The following is a 19766-nucleotide window of genomic DNA, read 5'->3' as shown; positions in this document are numbered from 1 at the left end:
ATGAGCTTGAGGGAGTTCCCGTTGTGGCTCAGTGGCTAATAAACCTGACTAGTATCCCCGAGGACTTGGGTTAGATCCCTGGCCTTGCTCAGTGCGTTAAGGATCCAGCATTGCTGTGGCTGTGGTGTAGGCCATGGCTCCGATTTTCCCCCTCGCCTGGGAACTTCCATATGCCACAGGCGCAGTCCTAAAAAGACCGGAAAAAAAAAGAAAAAAAAAAAATGAGCTTGAAGTGAGACCCTTCCGCAGGTGGAAATGCTGTGAAGTTGCCGCCTCCTCAGAGAAGGGCTTGGCGGACAAGCTGGGAACCTCCTGGTTCCCCAGCCTCTGGGACATGGGCCTAACTACCTGGTCCCCGCCCACTTCCTGGCACCAAGAGGCCCCACCACACCAAGATTCTAGGGCAGCCTAGAATCCCAGAGCCTGTCACCATGAGCGCCAGGGCCAGGGCAGCACAGGGGTCTCTGAGGCCACATCCCCAGGAGCTCTGCTCCTACGGGAGCTCTGCGGCAGGCCAGCGCGGGGCCTCCTAGCTGGGCCGGGGACGCCGCAGTCTGTCGGGTTCCGCGATGCAGCCCCTCGGGACCTCCGGCGGTTCCCCAGAGGACGGGGTGGGCGGCTTTTGGGTCCCAGGCTCCTCCACAGAGAGCACTCCCATCTTCTCCTTGCAGGGCCCCGGCTCTCCAGCAAGCGGGAGGAAAGGGAAGGCCAAGTCAGACAGAGAAAGGGATTGGAAGAGCCCCTTCCCACAGCGGGCTGCACCATGGCAAGGGGCGAGAAAATCCTGCTGGAACAGCCGGGAGACAGGACCAGGGCTGCCCGTTCTAGGCCTGACCATCCCACTCTGACCTGTCACCCTAGGTCAGGGGATCGCGTGCGGCTGATTTTGCCCCCAGGGGACAGGTGGCAGAGTCCCAAGCTTACAGGTTTATGATCGCCACACGTGGTAGGCAGTGGTGGGGAAGGCCAGGCCAGGACGGGCCCGACAACCCAGAGTTATCTGGCCCCAGTGTCCTGAGTGCTGAAGGTGAGAAGCCGCGGGGAAGGCGGGCTTTACCCCAAAAACCCTGGCCACGCGCTCCGTTTGCTTCAAGGGTAAACTAGTCCCACTGTCCTATGACAAAAACCTGCAAGAGGGCACACCCGCTGCGTCCTCTTCTCCTTCACCCCCACGGGCTGGGCATGGACTCGGCCTTGCTCGAGGACTTCCCTCCTCCCCACTTCCACTGCCCCTCCACCCACCGCCCGGCTGCAGGGCCAGGGCCACCCTGCTTCCATGGAGCCTCTGGCAACCCTGAGGCCAGTGCCCGGCTGACACCCACAGATCCCAGGGTGAAGTGAGAGTGGAAGCAATAGGACGGACGTCAAGGGAGAAAAACCAGGGCTCTGCCACTGCTCAGAAAGACCGAGGAGCTGGGCGGAGTTCTGGTTTCTGTGTGGTCGGGGACTACTTGAAGAGAGGAGACTTTCTTGCAGGACCTTCAGTAACTGCCCTCCTCGCCAACTCCTCCCCTGCCTGAACCCCACCTTCTGCATGCAGCGCCCACCTCACAGCCCCTGACTGCACTGACCTATTCCCTCACGAGGCCGCACAGCCCCCGAGAATGTGGTGTGTCTGCTGTCACTTGTCCAATCTTCTAGTTATTTCCGGTAGCAGCCTTAACCTTTAAAGAGTGCCACGGGCACTCCCTGTTAGACACTGTTCTAAGCACTTTACGTGACAGATGAAAAACCACAGCACAGAGACGAAGTTGCCCAAGGTCACACGCTGGTTAGCGAGCAGCAGGACTAGACTTGGAACCTGGGCAGACTTGCTCAGGAAATTCCTGCTCTTAGCTCTCTGCCCTGCGGCCTGCTGTGTGGGCGTCTGGCCCTCTAGCTGATCTTACTCTCCTGGAGGGTCCATGGCTTGTCTCGAGCAGCCACTGGTCTAGCAAAGGGTTGGGTGGGCGCCACTGAAGGCGAGCCTCCTGCGAGGGCTGACTTCTCAGACTCCGCCGGGCTTGGAGCCCGGCAGCAGACTGGGAAGTGTCTCTTCCTTTGCCTCCCCGTGCCCGGGAACTCTGCCACATGTACGTACTTGTGTGGGAGCGGGGTGGCACTTCGGCACAGGTGTAGACGTGGCTGAAACGCCGGCCCGAGGAGGTCAGGTACCAGTGCTGGATAGCAGGGTGGGGGTCATACTCTGCGACGGCCACACCGTTCACCGCTGTCATCATGAGCATGTTGATCACCTCGTTGGAGAGCTTGGTCCTCTCATCAGTCCGGATCCGGTTCAAGGCACTGAACCCGCGCTCACAGCAGGAGGTGGAGATGGGCACACAGACCACCACCGCCACGAGCCTGCTCAGCAAGGGGAAGCGGCAGCGCTGGGCCAGGGTGTTCTTGCACAGCATGGAGAACGGCAGGTTCTGGGCCAGGGCTTTCAGGCCCAGCCACTCCTCCAGGAGTGCTTCCTCGCTGTACCCTGGGGGCAGTGAGAGCTCAAAATACCGGGCCAGGGCAAGAACATCGTCATTCCCAAAAGCGGCAAGTTCAGTCCCACAGGGCCAGGCCAGGGTGTCAAACACCTCCATGCTCTTGAGGGGTGCGGGACGGGGGGCGTCAAACCTCCGCTGGAGGTACCCCACCCCCGTCAGGATCACCCTCTCCCTGTCCGCCTGGAACCGCTCTTCTGCCATCTCCGTCCTGTCCAAGACGATGCCGTGGAGCCGCCCATCTCTGAAGCCTGCGTTGAATTCTTCCTCTTTGGGCCCTGCCTGGAGACGGAGGGTCTCCAGGGCCACATAGGCCCGTCCCAGCGTGGCGTTCACCTCCGTGACCAGCACCATCTCCTTCTGGCACACCTCCGACAAGGGCCTGTAGATGCTCAGGAAGTCCAAGAGGAAGTGGCAGAACTTGATGAAATGGAAGTTCTTCATCAGCTTCAGCAGTCCTTTGGCCCTGTGCCCAACCTGGCCGCCTGCTTCTGCCACCCTCTGGAGGTGCCTGGCCAGGGCGGGCCAGCTCACGAGGAGTGCATCCAGCGTGCGCCTCCTGCTGGCCACCCACCTGACAGCATTCAGGTCCTTCAGGCGGAGGATCTCCTGCTCCAGCGGCACCGCGCCTTCCTGCAGCTCGCTCAGCCTCTTGTTCGAGGACTGATAAAACTTGAAGACAGTCCGGATGTGCCGGTCACACTTCTTGACCAGGTCGATGCCCCCACAGGCGTCAACCACGGCCAGGTGGAGCCGGTGGGCCACACAGTGGACGGGCAGCAGCTGGGGAATGACTTCCTGGAACTTCTCCACCAGGCCGCCTCTGCAGCTCAGCAGGGCCGAGCCATCCGTTCCCAGGCCCACCACCCAGCCCGGCTTCCGGAAGGGGACATCCAGTTCGTCCAGGGCAGACACGATGGTTTCAAAGTACCCATCTGCCGTCTCACTGTAGACCGGGGCCAGAGTGAGGTACGACTCTTTCACCTCCAGCCCCTTGAAGTAGCGGAGGTAAATGCCCACACAGGACTGCTCGGAGGCGTCCATGGTGCTGTCCAGCAGCACGCTGACACACGGGGAGTTCCGGACATCCTCCAGGATCTCCTTCTTCAGGGTCTCGGAGATGTATTTGATGAACTGGGTGCAGGCGGTGCGGTTTCGGTACTTGCCCAGAATCATGGTCCCAGTGCTTTGGAGGAGCTGCAGGATCTTCTCAAAGTCGTTCAGGGGCCGCGAGTGGTAGGCGATGGAGTAGGCGGCGTTGAAGAAGTGCTCCATGTTGGCCATCAGGTCACTGGAGATCTCGGGCACCGGGGCGGCCAGCGGGGCGTCTTCCTTGACTTCCACGGTGTTGACACAGAGCTTGTGTGCTCTGCTGACTTCGTGGTACTTTAAAGTCTCCACTTTAAAAGGACCCGTGTAGCCTCGGACTAACCGGGATGATCTGTCGTGGAGGCTAGGTCTTGCTCTGCAAGCCGAGCAGAAGAGCCTGGTCTCTTTGGGGTCAATGACTAACCATGGGAACTGCCCGAACCACGACCTCTGAATGGAGCGGGGCCTGTAAGTCCTCTTGACTTTCCTCCGTCCACCCACTTCTGCTTCACAAAGGCTGGGACGGCAGTAGGAGGTACACGTCTCCCTAGAAGGAGCTGGAAGCGTTGCCGATTCTACCGCCGAGGCCAGTGTGTGCGCCTCTCTGACGGCCACCGTCTTCTTTTTCCCTTTGGAGCAAATCACACTGTGCTTGGGGGTTTTTTTTCAATGATTTTTATCTTTTCCATTACAGCTGGTTTACCATGTTCTGTCATGTGCTTGGTTTTGCTGCCCAGAACTCTGCAACCTCCTATCAGCTAAGTCACCCCAGTGCAACAAGTACCCCTTACGTGGGGGAGCAGAGACGAGGAAAGCGATCCCCCTTTCTATGAGTCAGCAGTGGCTTCTGTGTAAACCCTTTCCCATCACTTTCTCTGAAAGCCAGTCTGCCCCCCACCCACCTCAAGAATTGTTTAGCCAGCCTCCCGCTCTCCATCCTCTCATCTGGTCATGTGACATCAGATGCTAATAAGCTTAGTTACCACCTTGGCCACAGATGCTTTTGGGTGGTTTTAATCCTCTTTGGAGGAACCACCAAAAAATGACGTTAAATGTCTAGTAATCTCTTTTCGGGAGGGGATCCGTCCATTTTATTAGGGGTTTGGGGGAGGGTTGAGGGGCTGTGAGAACAACGAGCTCCGACATCCTCCTGGCCAGGATCTCCCGGCTTCGCAGCTGCTGAAAGCTGTCAGTCTCACGAGCCTCAGAAACAAGGAGGGCCCAGAGGTATGCAGAGTAGCTACCAACTGGGATTTGCCGAACTGCTCCCCCTTGCAGACTGACCAGAGAAGCAGGGAAGCAGGAAAGAGCAGCTCCCAGGCCCGTGGGTCCCGTGGCTCCATGACCAGGTCTACATGTGCCCTCCCCCCATCAGTCTACCACAGCCCCGGTTTCATTTCTGCTCATCGAATGTCCATGTTCCCCAAACTCTCCCAGTTTCCCAGCCTACTCTACACCAAGAGGGCAGGATGAGTTCCCATTCATGTTTTTCTACCCAAGGCCTAATACAGGGCCTGGTGTGTGACAGGTTTGGAGAATGGCTGCACTAACGCTGTGTGACTTGCCTTAGCTGCCTGGGCCCCTGGACACATCCTTCAGAACTCAGCAGGTCAAGACCCACCTGGAGGACGGCCTTTCCCCCACGTTGGCCCGTGTGGGTCCTTGATCCACGGTGCAGCTCTCCGCTCCAGTTTGGAGATCAAGTCTGGTTTGGCAGCGGCAGGCCCTGTTCAGGGATGAAGAGTCACAGCGACATCATGGCTCTGGACTGTCAGTCAAGCAGCCCACCTGAAATATCCAGGAAGGCCTCTGGGTCTGTTTCTTAATAAAGCCTCTTCAGCCGGAGGCCCAATGAAAAGAAGCATGCCCACCCAGGGAGCTCATTTATTCTTCAAACTCAAAGGTGCAGCCTGATCGGGGGTAGCCCTTGGCTGGGATGAAGAATGTCCTTAACTCCGTGGCTGAGCCACCTGCAGCCAGGAGTCAGCTAAAAGCATCTAGAGGGGAAGGTGAAGAGGGGAAAAGCACAGAGGACAAATGAGAAGGAGAGAAGATAGCCACACGAGTGGGAGACAGCCCCCAATGCCTGTCCCATGCACGGGCCCCTCAGTGACACCCACAGCTGGCTCTGGTGCAAGTGGCTAACTGAATGGGACCCCTGCAAGGCCCCTTAGCACTGTCTGCCACTTGCAGTGGAACCTGAAATCCAACTAGAAGAGATTCATGCCTTTGGGTTAAGCACTGCCCTTTACTGAAAATATGAGTATTTTTCAAGGGTTTGCGAAGAAATCACTTTCTTGATTTAAGTGATTGAATCCGTTGCTCTCTCTACCAACACGCTTTTGTATGTATCCGAGTGAAAGTGTGCACGCTCTTGCTTTGGAAAAACATATCCAAGCAACTGATAACTGGGTGCTTCTGTGGAGGGACCAAAGAGCATGGTAAGAGGGGGATTCTTCCCACTACTTGTCTTCGATCACTTGAACATATTTATGTTTTCATGTGTATATAGGTGTCCACATATTTACTACTCATAAAAATATGATAAATTGTTAAACTGTGGTAGACGAACACATATCCTTCTTCAAACATCCCTAAAATGAGGGCAAAGGAACATAATAAAAAGAAGCATAAGCCCAAGAGAAACATGGGACTAGAAATGTTAGTACATTTTTAGAAGAAGGAAAGGAGAGAAAAGAGAAGAACTAACAGGGCTGAACACCAAATGCTAGCAGAGCGAGTAACAAGGAGAAGGAAGTGACCTTGACACCAGAGTCCCCACAAGAGCCAGGGCTGGAAGCACCAGGTGCAGCAGAAGGTGGTAGAAGGAGAGGGTGGACAGGCCTCGGGGTCTGCAGAGACCAGGTTGACCGCAGGTCCTCTCACCTATTCCAGGAAGCCAGAAAACACCACACCACCCCACCCCACCCCCACCCCGAGGGGAAGAAGAAAGGTTAGCCTGCAGGAAAAGTGTAACCAGAAGGGCTCTGGGCCCTGGGGTGGGGGCAGTGGTGAAAGGCGAAGGAGAAGGGCGGTAGATGAAGACAGTCAAACCTGACGCTGCGTCACTGGGCTCCGAGAGCAGCAGCTCGGCGAGCAGCCAAGCAGGAGACGGCACGTTTCCTTTGGAGGAATGCATTGCTCCTCCCCGTCCCTCCTCCCACAAAGACCTACGGGTACAGACTTTGGCGGGCTCTTCAAGGAGACATCTGGGTTCACAGCTGGTCACCTACAGTGCCATCTACACCCTGCATGAGTCCCAGCCAGGCATGCAGAGCTTGCAGTTTTTAAGGCTTTACTGCTTTACTCTTAAATATGAATGAACCTGAAGATATTTATGTAAGATAAACTACTATCATGAAACAAGTAGGAAAAAGGATGCAAGGAACTAGAGATACTGCAGGAAGCAAGACAAAACTTCACCCCGTCACCAGTCCAACTAGAATTTTCCCAGAGAGAAAGTAACGATAGTCATCCCTGAAAAGAGCAATAAAGGCTCTTAGGTTAAAAATAAGAGAGAAGAAATTTTTTTGTCTGTGCCCACAGCACACAGAAGTTCCTGGGCCAGAGATCAAACTCATACCACAGCAGCGACCCAAGCCACTGTGGTGACAACACTGAATCCTTAACCTGCTGAGTCACCAGGGAACTCCTAGAATAAATTTTTTACTTATATAGAATTGTTAGAAAATAAAATTGAGGAAATCTCCAGGAAAGTAGAATAACAACAACAAAAAGACAGAAGCAGAAAATAGGAGGAAAAAAAAATAAAGCAAAGTCAGAGTCTCAATTTAGGAAGTCTAATATCTAACAAATAGGACTCTTTGCAAGAAAGAAAAGAGAAAACAGAAAGGAAGAAATAATACAAGAATGTTTTCCCAAATTGGAAAATGCAAGTTTCCACATGGAAGGGAAACATCAGATATCCAGAACAGAAAATGAAAAAACATCCATATCATTAAGCACTAAACACCAGAAAACACTAGAATAGATCACAGAACCTTTCAGAGTGGAAAAATAGGCTGTGTTTATAGACTAAGGAATAAAAAGGCACTTAGGCTTCCTTTTTTTTTGGTCTTTTTAGGGCAGCACCTGCGGCATATGGAGGTTCCCAGGCTAGGGGTTAAATCTGAGCTACAGCTGCCAGCCTTCGTCACAGCCACAGCAACACTGCTCTGAGCCATGTCTTTGACCTACGCCACAGCTCACAGCAAGCCAGATCCTTAACCCACTGAGCAAGACCAGGGATCAAACCGGCGTCCTCATGGATACTAGTCAGGTTTGTTACCACTGAGCCACGACGAGAAATCAAAAAGACACTTAGACTTCGGAACAGCACCTGTAAAACCTAAAAGCAATGCTTCCAAAATATTAAGGAAAATTATTTCCAACCTGAAATTCTATACCCAACCAAGTTATCAACTGTGAGAACAGAATAAGGGCATTTTCAGATATGCAGAATCTAAAAAGTTTCCTCCCATACCCCTTCTTAGGAAGTTACTGAAGGATGTGCCCCAACAAAATGAAGACATATTCCTGAAAGATATAGATCGACCCAGAACATACGAGAGAGACAAAGGAAAGTCTAAGGCCATGGCTATGCAGAAGGCCTAAAGAATAACTAGTTTTGAGAGAGTAGAGGAATGGAAGACCCAATGACAGAAATTTCCAGGAAAAAAAAAAAAAGTGAAACTGAGAGGTCACAGGATGTTTAATCACGTGGAAAAGACCCTTCAGAGGAGTTGTATAACTTAACTGTAGAGTTTGAGAGGAATTGATGATGGTACAGAAAACTAGCAAAATAAAAAAATAAGAAAAAAATACAATTCCTAGGGGAGGGGGGATCCTAACTACACCAAATGAGACATCATCACAAATACCCACTCTGATTAGAAGTCAACAACACATAATCATAATTAGGGAAATAATTTACAAAAAAGTATGATACACCTGTTCTGAGAGGATGGAGGAAGAGAAGTGGGGCCTGGGTGATGTAAGAGGGCCATGTCTTCACCCTCCACAGTAGGATGAAATAGATAATATCTAAAATCAGCAAATCAGGAATAGCAATAAACACATGCAACAGGATGTTAAAGTGTGATTCTGCCTGCCTGTTTTGGCTGAAGGCCCCCCAAAACAGGAGCCAAGTCTCCCCCATTACAAAGCTGACTTGGAAAGAGTGACTGAAACACCAGGCTGTAACCCAAGCCCTAACCACTCTGAAGGCATCAACACGCTGGGAGTGAAGAGGTCAGGAGTTGGATAGCAGAGATGTTTCCAGACAGAGTCGTCAAGTATGTTGTCAGCTCCCCATCCACCATGGGGAGGAGTGGGTGAGCTACTTCCCTCTGACCTGAGGCCTAATGGGAATGACATCCTCACCTGTATTCCCTGGAGCTGTGGGGCTGCTCATGAACACAGGACTGGAAGACTAAAGGCATAAACTGACCAATGGGGCTCCTTCACGGTGTCCATTTGAGAAGAGCCTACATTCACAGGGCTTAGAGAGCAAAGGATACATAAGTGTGTTTTCCACCTTCCAGATGTGGGCCCCACAGGGCAAGGGAAGAGGCCTGAAGCCACTTAAAGGGACTTTCCATGACTATCTATTGGTGACGCTCCCCCCAGGAGCCCATCCAGGGCAGACTGCTAAAGCAGACGTTACCCACTGCCATGAGAGGTCTCCAGTGATGAGGCTTCAGGGGACTGTGGAACCCACAGACACACCTGGAGAACCAGCTTTCAATTATCCCAGCTACAAGTAACTGGGAAGCCAGGAAAAACTTTTCTGGTACCTCTCTTCCCCGCCTACCTACCCCTGTTCCCAGCCAGGATGCAGCAGAAGTCCTGGAATAGGATTCGGGGTAGGAGAACTTCCTTCTTCTTAGCGCAGGATTCCAGATTCTAGACCCGAAGCAGGTCTAGAGGCAAGAAACTTTAGCTATAAATGAGGTCCAGACTTTTAACTACTACAAAAAGATGGGATTTTTGTTTCTTAATTTTTGGGGTCAACTTTTGATATCATTTAAAACTTACAGAAAATTTTATTTTTCTATTTATTTATTTATTTATTTATTTTTTTATTTTTTATTTTTTTGTCTTTTCTAGGGCCGCACCCACAGCATATGGAGGTTCCCAGGCTAGGGGTCCAACTGGAGCTGTAGCCGCTGGCCTACACCACAGCCACAGCAATGTGGGATCCGAGCCTCGACTTCGACCTACACCACAGCTCATGGCAACGCTGGATCCTTAACCTACTGAGCGAGGCCAGGGATCGAACCCGCAACCTCATGGTTCCTAGTTGGATTTGATAACCACTGAGCCATGACGGAAGCTCCTAAAACTTACAGAAAATTTTAATAATAAAAAAAGGAACGCCACTTTGTCCCATTTGCTTTATCATGCTCACGTGCCCTCTCTCTCCCCCTCCTTCTCCTCTATGTATACATATAATATGCAAATACATACATGCATATATGTGCAGGCTGCACACTGGAGTTACTTGGGAAGCTTTTAAATATATACATTACATATATATTTTTTTCTGAATCATTTGAGGCTCTATTGTTTTCATACCTCTCTTTATCCCTAAATACTTCCATGTGTATTACTTAAGAAAAAGGACATTTTCTTACGGTGTAGGCAGAATTCTAACATGAGCTCCAGTGACCCCAACCTTCACCTAAACTAATCCTTGCCTCTCAGAGTGTGAGAGGAGCCTGTGTACTGATATCACACCCATGATTACCTTATGTACCAAAAGAGATGTCTGGGTGACAACGTAATTACACCAGCTGTTTCTTAAAAACAGAGAAAGTCACGGCACCATAGCACCAAGAGGATTCGACTTGCTGTTGCTGTCTTGAGAACGGAAAAGGTCATGTGGAAAGGGCCAGGGAGCAGTCACGAGGAGCTGAGAACGCTCCCTGGTTGGCAGCCAGGGAGAAAACCAGAGGAGCCTACAACCACGAGGAGCTTGATTCTGCCAACAACCCAACATCCCAGTGATTCTTCCCAGAGGCTCCTGAAAAGAGGCCAGTCTGGTGAACACCTTAATTTCAGCCATGGGAGAACCCAGCTGAGCTCACCTAGATTTCTGACCTCCAGAACTGTGAGATAATAAATGGGTGGTTTTTCGCCACTAAATTTGTGATAATTTGTTGTGTAGCAACTGAAAATTAATATGTTTTATGGAACCAAAGTACAATGATCAAATCAGATCAAATCAGAAAATTTAACATTGACATAACACTATTATTTAATCCCCAGTCCACAACTAAATCCCTTTAACTGTCCTCCAAATGCCCTTTAAAAATGCTATCTATATGATTTTAGCATATAATCCAGCATCTAATCCACGTAATCCATGCTTCTTTAGTCCCCTTTAATTTGGAAAAAATCTACTGAGACTGAATTTGTAGCCAAACATATAATCTATCCTGGAAAATGTCTCAGATGCATTTGAGAAGAATGTACATGCTGCTGTTGTTTGGTATGTTACATATATACCTATTAGATCTAGGTATTAGATTGTGTTTAGTACTCTACTTCCTTTTCTGTCTTATTTTTTTTTTATTTTTTATTTTTTTGTCTTTGTGCCTTTTCTAGGGCCCCCTCCTGTGGCATATGGAGGTTCCCAGGCTAGCAGTCTAATCAGAGCTGTAGCCGCCAGCCTACGCCACAGCCACAGCAATGAAGGATCCGAGCCTCGACTGCGACCTACACCGTACAGCTCACAGCAACGCCGGATCCTTAACCCACTGTGCAAGGCCAGGGATCGAACCTGCAACCTCATGGTTCCTTGTCGGATTCGTTAACCACTAAGCCATGAGGGGAACTCCCTTTTCTGTCTTGTTTTATATCCATTATTATGGGCAGGGTATTGAAGACTACAACAATTATTATAGAACTGTTCATTTCTCTCTTCAATTCTGTCCTTTTTTGCTTCACACATTTTCATAGTATTTCATTAGGTGTGTAAATATTTATAATTTTTAGATCTTCTTCCTACACCAAAACTTTTATTAGTAAGTAATGTCTTTCTTTGTCTAACTCTTTTTTATTTTAAGTCTACTGATATAGCCACTGATACTGATATAGCCACTCCTGCTCTCTTTCAGTATTGTCTGGATGGAATAACTTTTTCTATCCTTTCACTTTCAATCTATTTGTGTCTTTGAATTCAATTTTCCTATAGACAGCATATAGTTGGATCATGTGTTTTCATCCATTCTGACAATCTGTCTTTTGATGGGAGAATTTAAGCCATTTACATTTAAGTAATTACTGATAAGGAAGGACTTCTGTCATTCTATTTGTTTTCCATATGCCTTAAGTTTTTTGTTCCTCATTTCCAGCATTACTGCCTTCTTTTGTGTTTAGTGATTTTTTTGGAGTGAAATGTTTAAATTCCTTTCTCATTCCCTTTTGTGTATATTCTGTCTATTTTCTTTGGGGTTATACAGGGAATACATTTACATCCTAAAGTTGTAACACTCTAATTTCAATCTATACCAGCTTAACTTCAATAGCTAACTTCAATAGTATATAAAAAATTTGCCCCTTTATAGCTTTCTCCACCACTTTTGATCACAGATGTCAGAAAATTACATCTTTTTTTTTTTTTTTTTTTGCTTTTTAGGGCCACACCCGCAGCATATGGAGCTTCCCAGGCTAGGGGTCCAATTGCAGCTACAGCTGCCGGCCTACAGCACGGCCACAGCAATGCCAGGTCTGAGCCGAGTCTGTGACCTACACCACAGCTCATGACAAAGCCAGATCCTTACTTAACCCACTGAGCAAGGCCAGGGATCGAACCCGCAACCTTATGGTTCTTAGTTGGATTTGTTTCTGCTGCACCACAATGGGAACTCCAAAAATTATATCTTGATACATGTGTGTCCCCAAACATAAACTAATAATTCTTTAAAATGTATTAGTCTCTAAAATTATGTAGAAAACAAGATTTGGAGCTAAAAACAAAAATTTGAAAAATACTAGCTTTTAGACTAATAATTGGGTTTTTTTTCCCCCCTTTAAGCATACTTGTCTCTTAAATCATGTAGGAAACAAAAGGTGCTGTTACAGGAGTACCCGTTGTGGCTCAGTGGAAACAAATCTGACTAGTAACCATCAGGAGGCAGGTTTGATCCCTGGCCATGCTCAGTGGGTTAAGCATCCGGCATTGCCATAAGCTGTGGTGTAGGTCACAGATGCAGCTCAGATCTGGTGTTGCTGTGGCTGGGGCGTAGACCCCTAGCCTAGGAACCTCCATATACCACAGGTGGGTCCCTAAAAAGACAAAAACAAAAACCAAAAACCAAAAACCCACATAAACACAACAACAACAACAAAAACCCAGTGTTACAATAACACCAGCTGTTATAACTGCCCATGTATTTACTTCTATTGAGATTTTTTTTCTCCATACGTCTTCAATTTACTGTCTAGTGTTCTTTTGTTTTACCTTTAGCCCTCCCTTGAGCATTTCCTGCAGAGAACATCTAGTGATAATGGAACCCCCAATTTTTATTTATCTTGGAATGTCGTCCTTTCTCCCTCACTCTTGAAGGACAATTTTGCCAGATATGCAGCTCTAGGCTGACATTTTTTCTTTCCATACTTTGAGTATAAGGCCCACTGCCCTCAGGCCTCCAGAAGTGGAATCTGTTTATGACCTTATTGAGGATCCCTTGTATGTGATGGTTTGCTTCTCTCTTGCTGCTTTTAAGATTCTCTCTTTCTTTATTTTTGAAAGTTTGATTATAGTGTGTCTCAGTGTGGGTCTCTGAGTTCATCTTACCTGGAGTTTGTTGAGCTTCTTGGATGTTTATATTCGTGTCTTTGATAAAATTTGGGGAGATTTTAGTCACTATTGCTCTCTCTCTTTTTGCCTTTTAAGACTCCCACAATGTGTGTGTTGGTCGGTTTGATGGTTTCCCACATGTCCCTTGGGCTCTGCTCACATTTCTTTGACCTTTTTTCTTTGTTTCACAGACTCCATAATTTCTATTGTCCTATCTTCAAGCTTGCTGATTCTTTCTTCTGCCTACTCAAATTTGTTTTTTAATTCCTCTAGTTAATTTTCATTTTAGTTATTGGAGTTTTCAGCTCTCAATCTTCTTTGTCTCCTTACATTTTCTCTTTATTGAAATTTCTATTTTATTCATACATCACTTTCTTGACTTTCTCCACATCTTTTTAAAGTTGTCTGAATATCTTTAAGATGGTTGTTTTAAAACATTTGTCTAGTGTATCTGCCATCAGGTCTTTTCTAGGGACAGATTTATTTATTTATTTAGTCTTTTGGTTTTTTAGGGCTGCACCTGTGGCATGTGGAGGTTCCCAGGATGGGGGCTGAATCAGAGCTGTAGCTGCTGGCCTACATCACAGCCACAGTAACTCGGAATCCGAGCTGCATCTGCGACCTACACACAGCTCATGGCAACGCCAGATCCTTAACCCACTCAGCAAGGCCAGGGATCAAACCTGCATCTTCATGGATGGTGGTCAGATTTGTTTCTGCTGAGCTACAAGGGGAACTCTAGGACAGTTATTTATTTATTTATTTACCTTTTATTTTTTTCTTACCTTTCATTTTTTTTTCTACTGTATACCAAGGTGACCCAGTTACACATACATGTATACACTCTTTTTTGTCACATTATCATGTTCCATCATATGTTACTAGCCTTAGTTCCCAGTGCTACACAGCAGGATCTCATTGCTAATCCATTCCAACGGAAATAGCCTGCATCTATTAACCCCAAACTCCCAGTCCATCCCACTCGCTCCCCCTCCCCTTGGCAACCACAAGTCTATTCTCCAAGCAGGAGTTTTATCAATTTTTTTTTCTTTTAATGGGCCATATTTTCCTATTTCTTTGTATGCCTTGTGATTTTTTTGTTGAACATCGGACATTTGAATGTAATAATGTGTTAACTCTGGAAACCAGTTTCCCTCCCATCGTCAAGGTTTGCTGTTTTTATTGTTTTTGATTATTGTTATAGTTATTATTATTTTAAAATCATTATAGGCTATCTCTGTGCCAAAGATCAGACTTGAAGTCTCCTCATGTTTTTTTGAGTCTTTCCCTGGGCATACAAAATCACTTTCTAATTTTCCTGCTATATGTTTTTGTTTCATGGTTTTTTTGTCTTTGTTTTTTGGCTGTACCCATGGCACGTGGAAGTTCCTGGGTCAGGGACTGAATGCATGCCACAGCAGTGACCTGAGCTGCTACAGTGACAATGCAGGATCCCTAACCCACTGTGCCACAAGTAAACTCCCCTGCTATATGTTTTTGAATATCCTAGTCTTTAATGTATGGTTTCCGAAAGAGAAAAATTAAGAGGAGGGGGAGGAACTTGCTCCAATGGGGGAGGTGCGACAGCACTGGCTGCGTACTTCTGTGTCTGCACCTCTGTGATCAGACACAGTCATCAGTGATCAAAACACATACCCTTGATATTTAGAGGACAGAGTCCTTTTTGCCCACCCTAAGGCCTGCAAGCTGTGTGTAAGCTGCTCCAAGAACATGGCACAGCTACCTGCAAGGTGGTAGGGGTGGGGAATGGTAAATATGCTCAGAGCTGAAACTGACCAAACTTAACCACAGTTTACCATCTGACTCTCCCCCTGTAAGGTGCCAGATTTCCAAGTTGCAGAGTAGTTACACTAGACAGACTCTGCCAGTGTCACCGTTGTCTAGGTGGGCAGACAGGTTCCTGGTGCTTCCCACTCCATGATCTTCCCAGAGTCCTCCCAGTCAGGACACTTTCGAAGAGTACTATCCTGGACATTCTGTCAATTGAAACTAGATCATTAACGTGACTAAAATGTTACTGGAGGACTTTCTGTTACTCGAGTGTGATGAGAAAGTCATGGGCCCAAAGACAAACCAAAACGGAGGCCGCAGTTTGAACAGACCCCTGGACCAAACACTCACAATCACACGACCAGATCTCAAACTATCCTGACTTCCCCAAAATGCTGGCTGAAGTTTCCTTTGTGTCAGAGTGATCTTACAGTTTCCCCCAAGAAAGTGTACACCATGCTATTATTGCCCTAAAGAGAACGTAAATTCCAGTAACCAATAACAGTCCAAAAAACAAAGTGCTTCCTCGCTCATGCTTTATAAAAGCTGAGCTTTAACCACTGAGAGCCAAGCTTTTAACCACTTTGGGTTTGAAGTCTCCCTGTTCAGGAACAGTCTGTTTCTTGCTCAGTAAAATATCTGTATCAAGTAAAGCTCTCAGAATTTTATTTTGAAACCCAAAAGGGTGAGAAAGAAAATCCCCAAAGTGTTGACCCAAACAAGTGGTGATGGAAGTGTTTATGAGTGTATCCTCCCGAAGTTCACATCTTTAAAAACAATGTCTACGTGTATTTCTTGGAAATGATGGGGCAAATTACTGGATGAAACAGCTAAAAAAGCCTTAAGGAGGAGGACTCAGCAACAGAGAATAGTAGGACAGGGAATTTCATTTTTGTTATATGTCTCATTAGAACGACTTCAATTAAAAATACTTAATTATGAAGAAATAGTTTAAAAGACCAACTGAAAACATACAGGAGGCTGAATACCCCTGAGTCTGCCTGCCTAAGTTGCATTCCCCTGGGGGCTGGCCAGCTCTGACTGCCACACCACCACCACATGGGCCCCAGAAGAGCCTTACTGCTCACACTGCTTTGAAGCTATGGTGGAAATGCTGCCAGAAGCCTTTTCTTTTTGTTCTCTTCAGAGCAAGTGAAACAGAAGAGAAGTTCAAACAGATTTTTCTATGTCTCAGTAATGGGAACGTGACTGAGGAGACATAAATGTAGCACGTGCACACGCACACACGCCACTGAAGTCCTCGAAAGTGACTGGGCTTACAAGGACAGATGCCGAGCCTTCCAGGCTAACACCACCCCAGGTCTGGCAGGCCTGCCCATGAGTCAGCTTGGAGACGGCCCCTCTGGCACCTTGCCTTGGTTCCTCTCTCTCTAGCTCAGCATGGCCCCTACCTGGAGGCTGTATATGGCCCTGCCACACAGCAGTGGAGGCCGTAGATGGTCCGCCACACAGCAGCGGGCCTCCTGGACATCCTGTGAGCCTCATGCTCATCTCATGGAGGGCTGTCCTACTCAGTTTTGCTTTCCGCTTGGTGACACGACTTCTCCCCTCAGCTCTGTGAGGTCTACCTATACCTGATAATCTTCCCTGTAGGAAAGGCACTGAAGTGGGTGACCTGCCACTCAGCATATGATGACACTTTTACCAGGATAAACAGGGGTTATCAGATCATCCCTATGTTGGTTTGTCTGCCTCTGCTACTGACAAACATTAGTTTCTTGCAGTGAAATGTAACTGAGTTTTCTTTTTTGGGGAGAAGCAAGAGATGTCACCAAATATGGCCAAAGTCTGAAACCAGAATTTAAAGTAAGGAAATAGGGAGTTCCCATTGTGGCGCAGTGGTTAACGAACCCGACTAGGAACCATGAGGTTGCGGGTTCAATGCCTGGCCTTGCTCAGTGGGTTAACGATCCAGCGTTGCCGTGAGCTGTGGTGTAGGTCGCAGACGCGGCTCGGATCCCGCGTTGCTGTGGCCCTGGCATAGGCTGGTGGTTACAGCTCCGATTCGACCCTGGGAACCTCCCATATGCTGCAGGAGCGGCCCAAGAAATGGCAAAAAGACAAAAAAATAGAAAAATAAAAAATAAAGTAAGGAAATAAAAGAACAGTTGGAACTCTACAGAATGATAAATTAAATAGTTCTAAATGAGCAAGTCCACAAAAGTGAGAGTTTAAAAACACAACATAATCACAATGACCGCCCCTACAAGTTCAGTCCTGCTGATAAGACAGTTGGTGAGACCAAGGAGGCTGGGACAGGTGAGTGGACCTAACCTGGAAATCACCAGCAGCTGAAAAGCTTTAGTCGATGCAATTTGACTGCCAAACAATTGACAGAAATTAATGGTAAAAAAAAAAAAATTAATGGTACGTTGGCCTGCATTAAATTGAGACCGTCTTTTTAAAAACAGGTGCAATAATTGTGAAATCTGTAAGAACGAACCTGCTAGTTGTAAGTCATAAGCGCAATGGAAGAACCAGCCAGCTTTCCTCGAACGCTAAGAGCAAAAGCAAATCAACAGCACAAACACGCCGTGACGTAGCACGGCGATCACCGGACCACGAAGACCCATGACCTGAGTGGAGCTGAGGCAACCATGACCTTTCACCCCAGGGCATCAGCCCCTTTCAGCACCTCAGTTCTCACAGATGGGGAGGCAAGGGCACGAACCGTGACCCACAGAGAAAGTCTGAGAGCCAAGCCAAACTACCACCCCCCCTGCAGATGGATTTGGGGTAGGAGTGGAGACTTCTAAAACATTCTAATACCCTTTAAATGTTTAAATAACCTTATATTAAACTTGATTGGCACCAATCTTGAAACGAAAAGGAATGCAGTCCAGGTGGTAATAAACCTGTGCAAAGCAGGGATTTTATCCGAGTCTAACGCACATGCAAGGAGCAAAACAGTAAGAATTTCAGTTTAGCCCTTTCCCAGCTAAATGAGTTAGATTCTCAAAGCGGCTAGGCTGTTGTCCCATCTGAAAATACCATTGCTGCCTGCCTTACAGGTTTGGTTTGGGAGAGAAAGGAAATATGCAAACACAACATAGTCTCTGTAGGTGCTCCGTCAACAGAAAAGCCTCTATTACTACCTCCAGGCATAAGAATAAAAGATAAGGAGTTCCCGTCGTGGCGCAGTGGTTAACGAATCCGACTAGGAACCATGAGGTTGCGGGTTCGGTCCCTGCCCTTGCTCAGTGGGTTAACGATCCGGCGTTGCCGTGAGCTGTGGTGTAGGTTGCAGACGCGGCTCGGATCCCCCGTTGCTGTGGCTCTGGCGTAGGCCGGGGGCTACAGCTCCAATTAGACCCCTAGCCTGGGAACCTCCATATGCCGCGGGAGCGGCCCAAAGAAATAGCAAAAAGACAAAATAAATAAATAAATAAATAAAAGACAACATAGAGGTTTCCTGTAAAACCCAATATCAACAGATCACTGTATTCTAAGATAAAAGATAAACACTAAAAATAGATGATGGGAGGTTTTTTTGTTTTTTTTTTTTTTAAAGGCTAATAGGACTTTCCTTGGCTGCAAAAATGATGAGGTTTTCCTTTTCAAAAGTTGAGTTCACTCCAAAGAGAAGTTCTATTTGTGTTCTCTTTATAAAAAATAATTCTAAGATAATGCCAAATAATATTTGGTTTTCAATTTTTTAAATACTTGTCACAGGAGGATAAAATATGGGAGGAAAAATAACCCTCATCAAAGCTAAAATAACAATTAGAGAGGTGCACTATGTCTCAACACTGTTTTCTGTCCCAATTATCAGCTTGAGGTCCTTCAAAAGGTCTTTTTTTTTTTTCATTTTACGGCCACACCTGCAGCATATGGAAGTTCCCAAGCTAGACGTCGAATTGGAGCTGTAGCTGCCAGCCTACACCACAGCCATAGCAACACCAGATCCCAGCCGCATCTGCGACCTGCACCGCAGCTAGATCGTAACCCACTGAGCAAGACCAGGGATTGAACCCATGTCCTCACAGAGACTATGCTGGGTTCCTAACTTGCTGAGCCACAGTGGAAACTCCCAAAAGGTCATTTTTAAACATACAAATCATTTACGTTTGGTCCCAATTATATTCACCAGGCTCCTTAAAATGCTTTTATGTTGGGTTTCCCTGGTGGCCTAGAGGTTAAGGATGGGGCATTGTCACTGCTGTGGCTTGGGCTCCATCCCTGGCCTGGGAACTTCCACATTCTAATACATGCTTTAGGCACAACCAAAATATATGTTTTTATATCTCAAACATGAAAAATCATCTCAATAAGAAGACAATTAAGGGATAATAGCTAGAGCTCTAATTAAAGTCACAAAAAGGAATCACACACGCAATTCATTTCTAGACCCCTGTACTTATTTTAATTTCATAGACAACTGAAGAAGACAGCCTGTCCTCTACAAAGCCTTCTCTGATTCCTGCCCTCAACCTTCATCCAAAATTAATTACCCTTCTTCTGATTATACTTATCATTCATCTAAACAAAACTTAACTGAGACTGGACTGTCCCTTAATTTCCCCCAGTTACTTAAGATTCCCCCACTTCCTTACGCTTATAAATTAAGAAAAAGATAAGCTGTT

At 47.3% G+C, this 19766-nt stretch overlaps 1 protein-coding gene across 9 annotated transcripts in view; it reads right to left on the bottom strand.

Annotated features, from left to right (window-relative positions):
• ZNF862 (zinc finger protein 862) overlaps positions 1 to 19766 on the bottom strand; it is a 37331-nt gene that overhangs the window by 2853 nt on the left and 14712 nt on the right. For 5 of the 9 annotated variants that reach the window (XM_047762936.1, XM_047762945.1, XM_047762943.1 and 2 more), the window contains 3 exons: positions 5188 to 5292; positions 2081 to 4195; positions 143 to 681 (listed from right to left, as the gene is read on the bottom strand). In XM_047762936.1, the coding sequence (XP_047618892.1) occupies positions 530 to 681; positions 2081 to 4195; positions 5188 to 5292 (2372 nt within the window). In that variant the 3' untranslated portion in view covers positions 143 to 529. Of the gene's footprint in view, positions 1 to 142; positions 682 to 2080; positions 4196 to 5187; positions 5293 to 19766 lie in introns of those variants that run through there. The other 4 variants (XM_047762938.1, XM_047762937.1, XM_047762941.1 and 1 more) reach the window with 1 other exon arrangement.

Source organism: Phacochoerus africanus, chromosome 16 (assembly GCF_016906955.1).
Source record: "Phacochoerus africanus isolate WHEZ1 chromosome 16, ROS_Pafr_v1, whole genome shotgun sequence".
In the NCBI taxonomy this organism is placed as follows: Eukaryota; Metazoa; Chordata; class Mammalia; order Artiodactyla; family Suidae; genus Phacochoerus; species Phacochoerus africanus.
The sequence above is the reverse complement of the archived record's forward strand: the minus strand, read 5'-3'. Positions and strand labels throughout refer to the sequence as shown.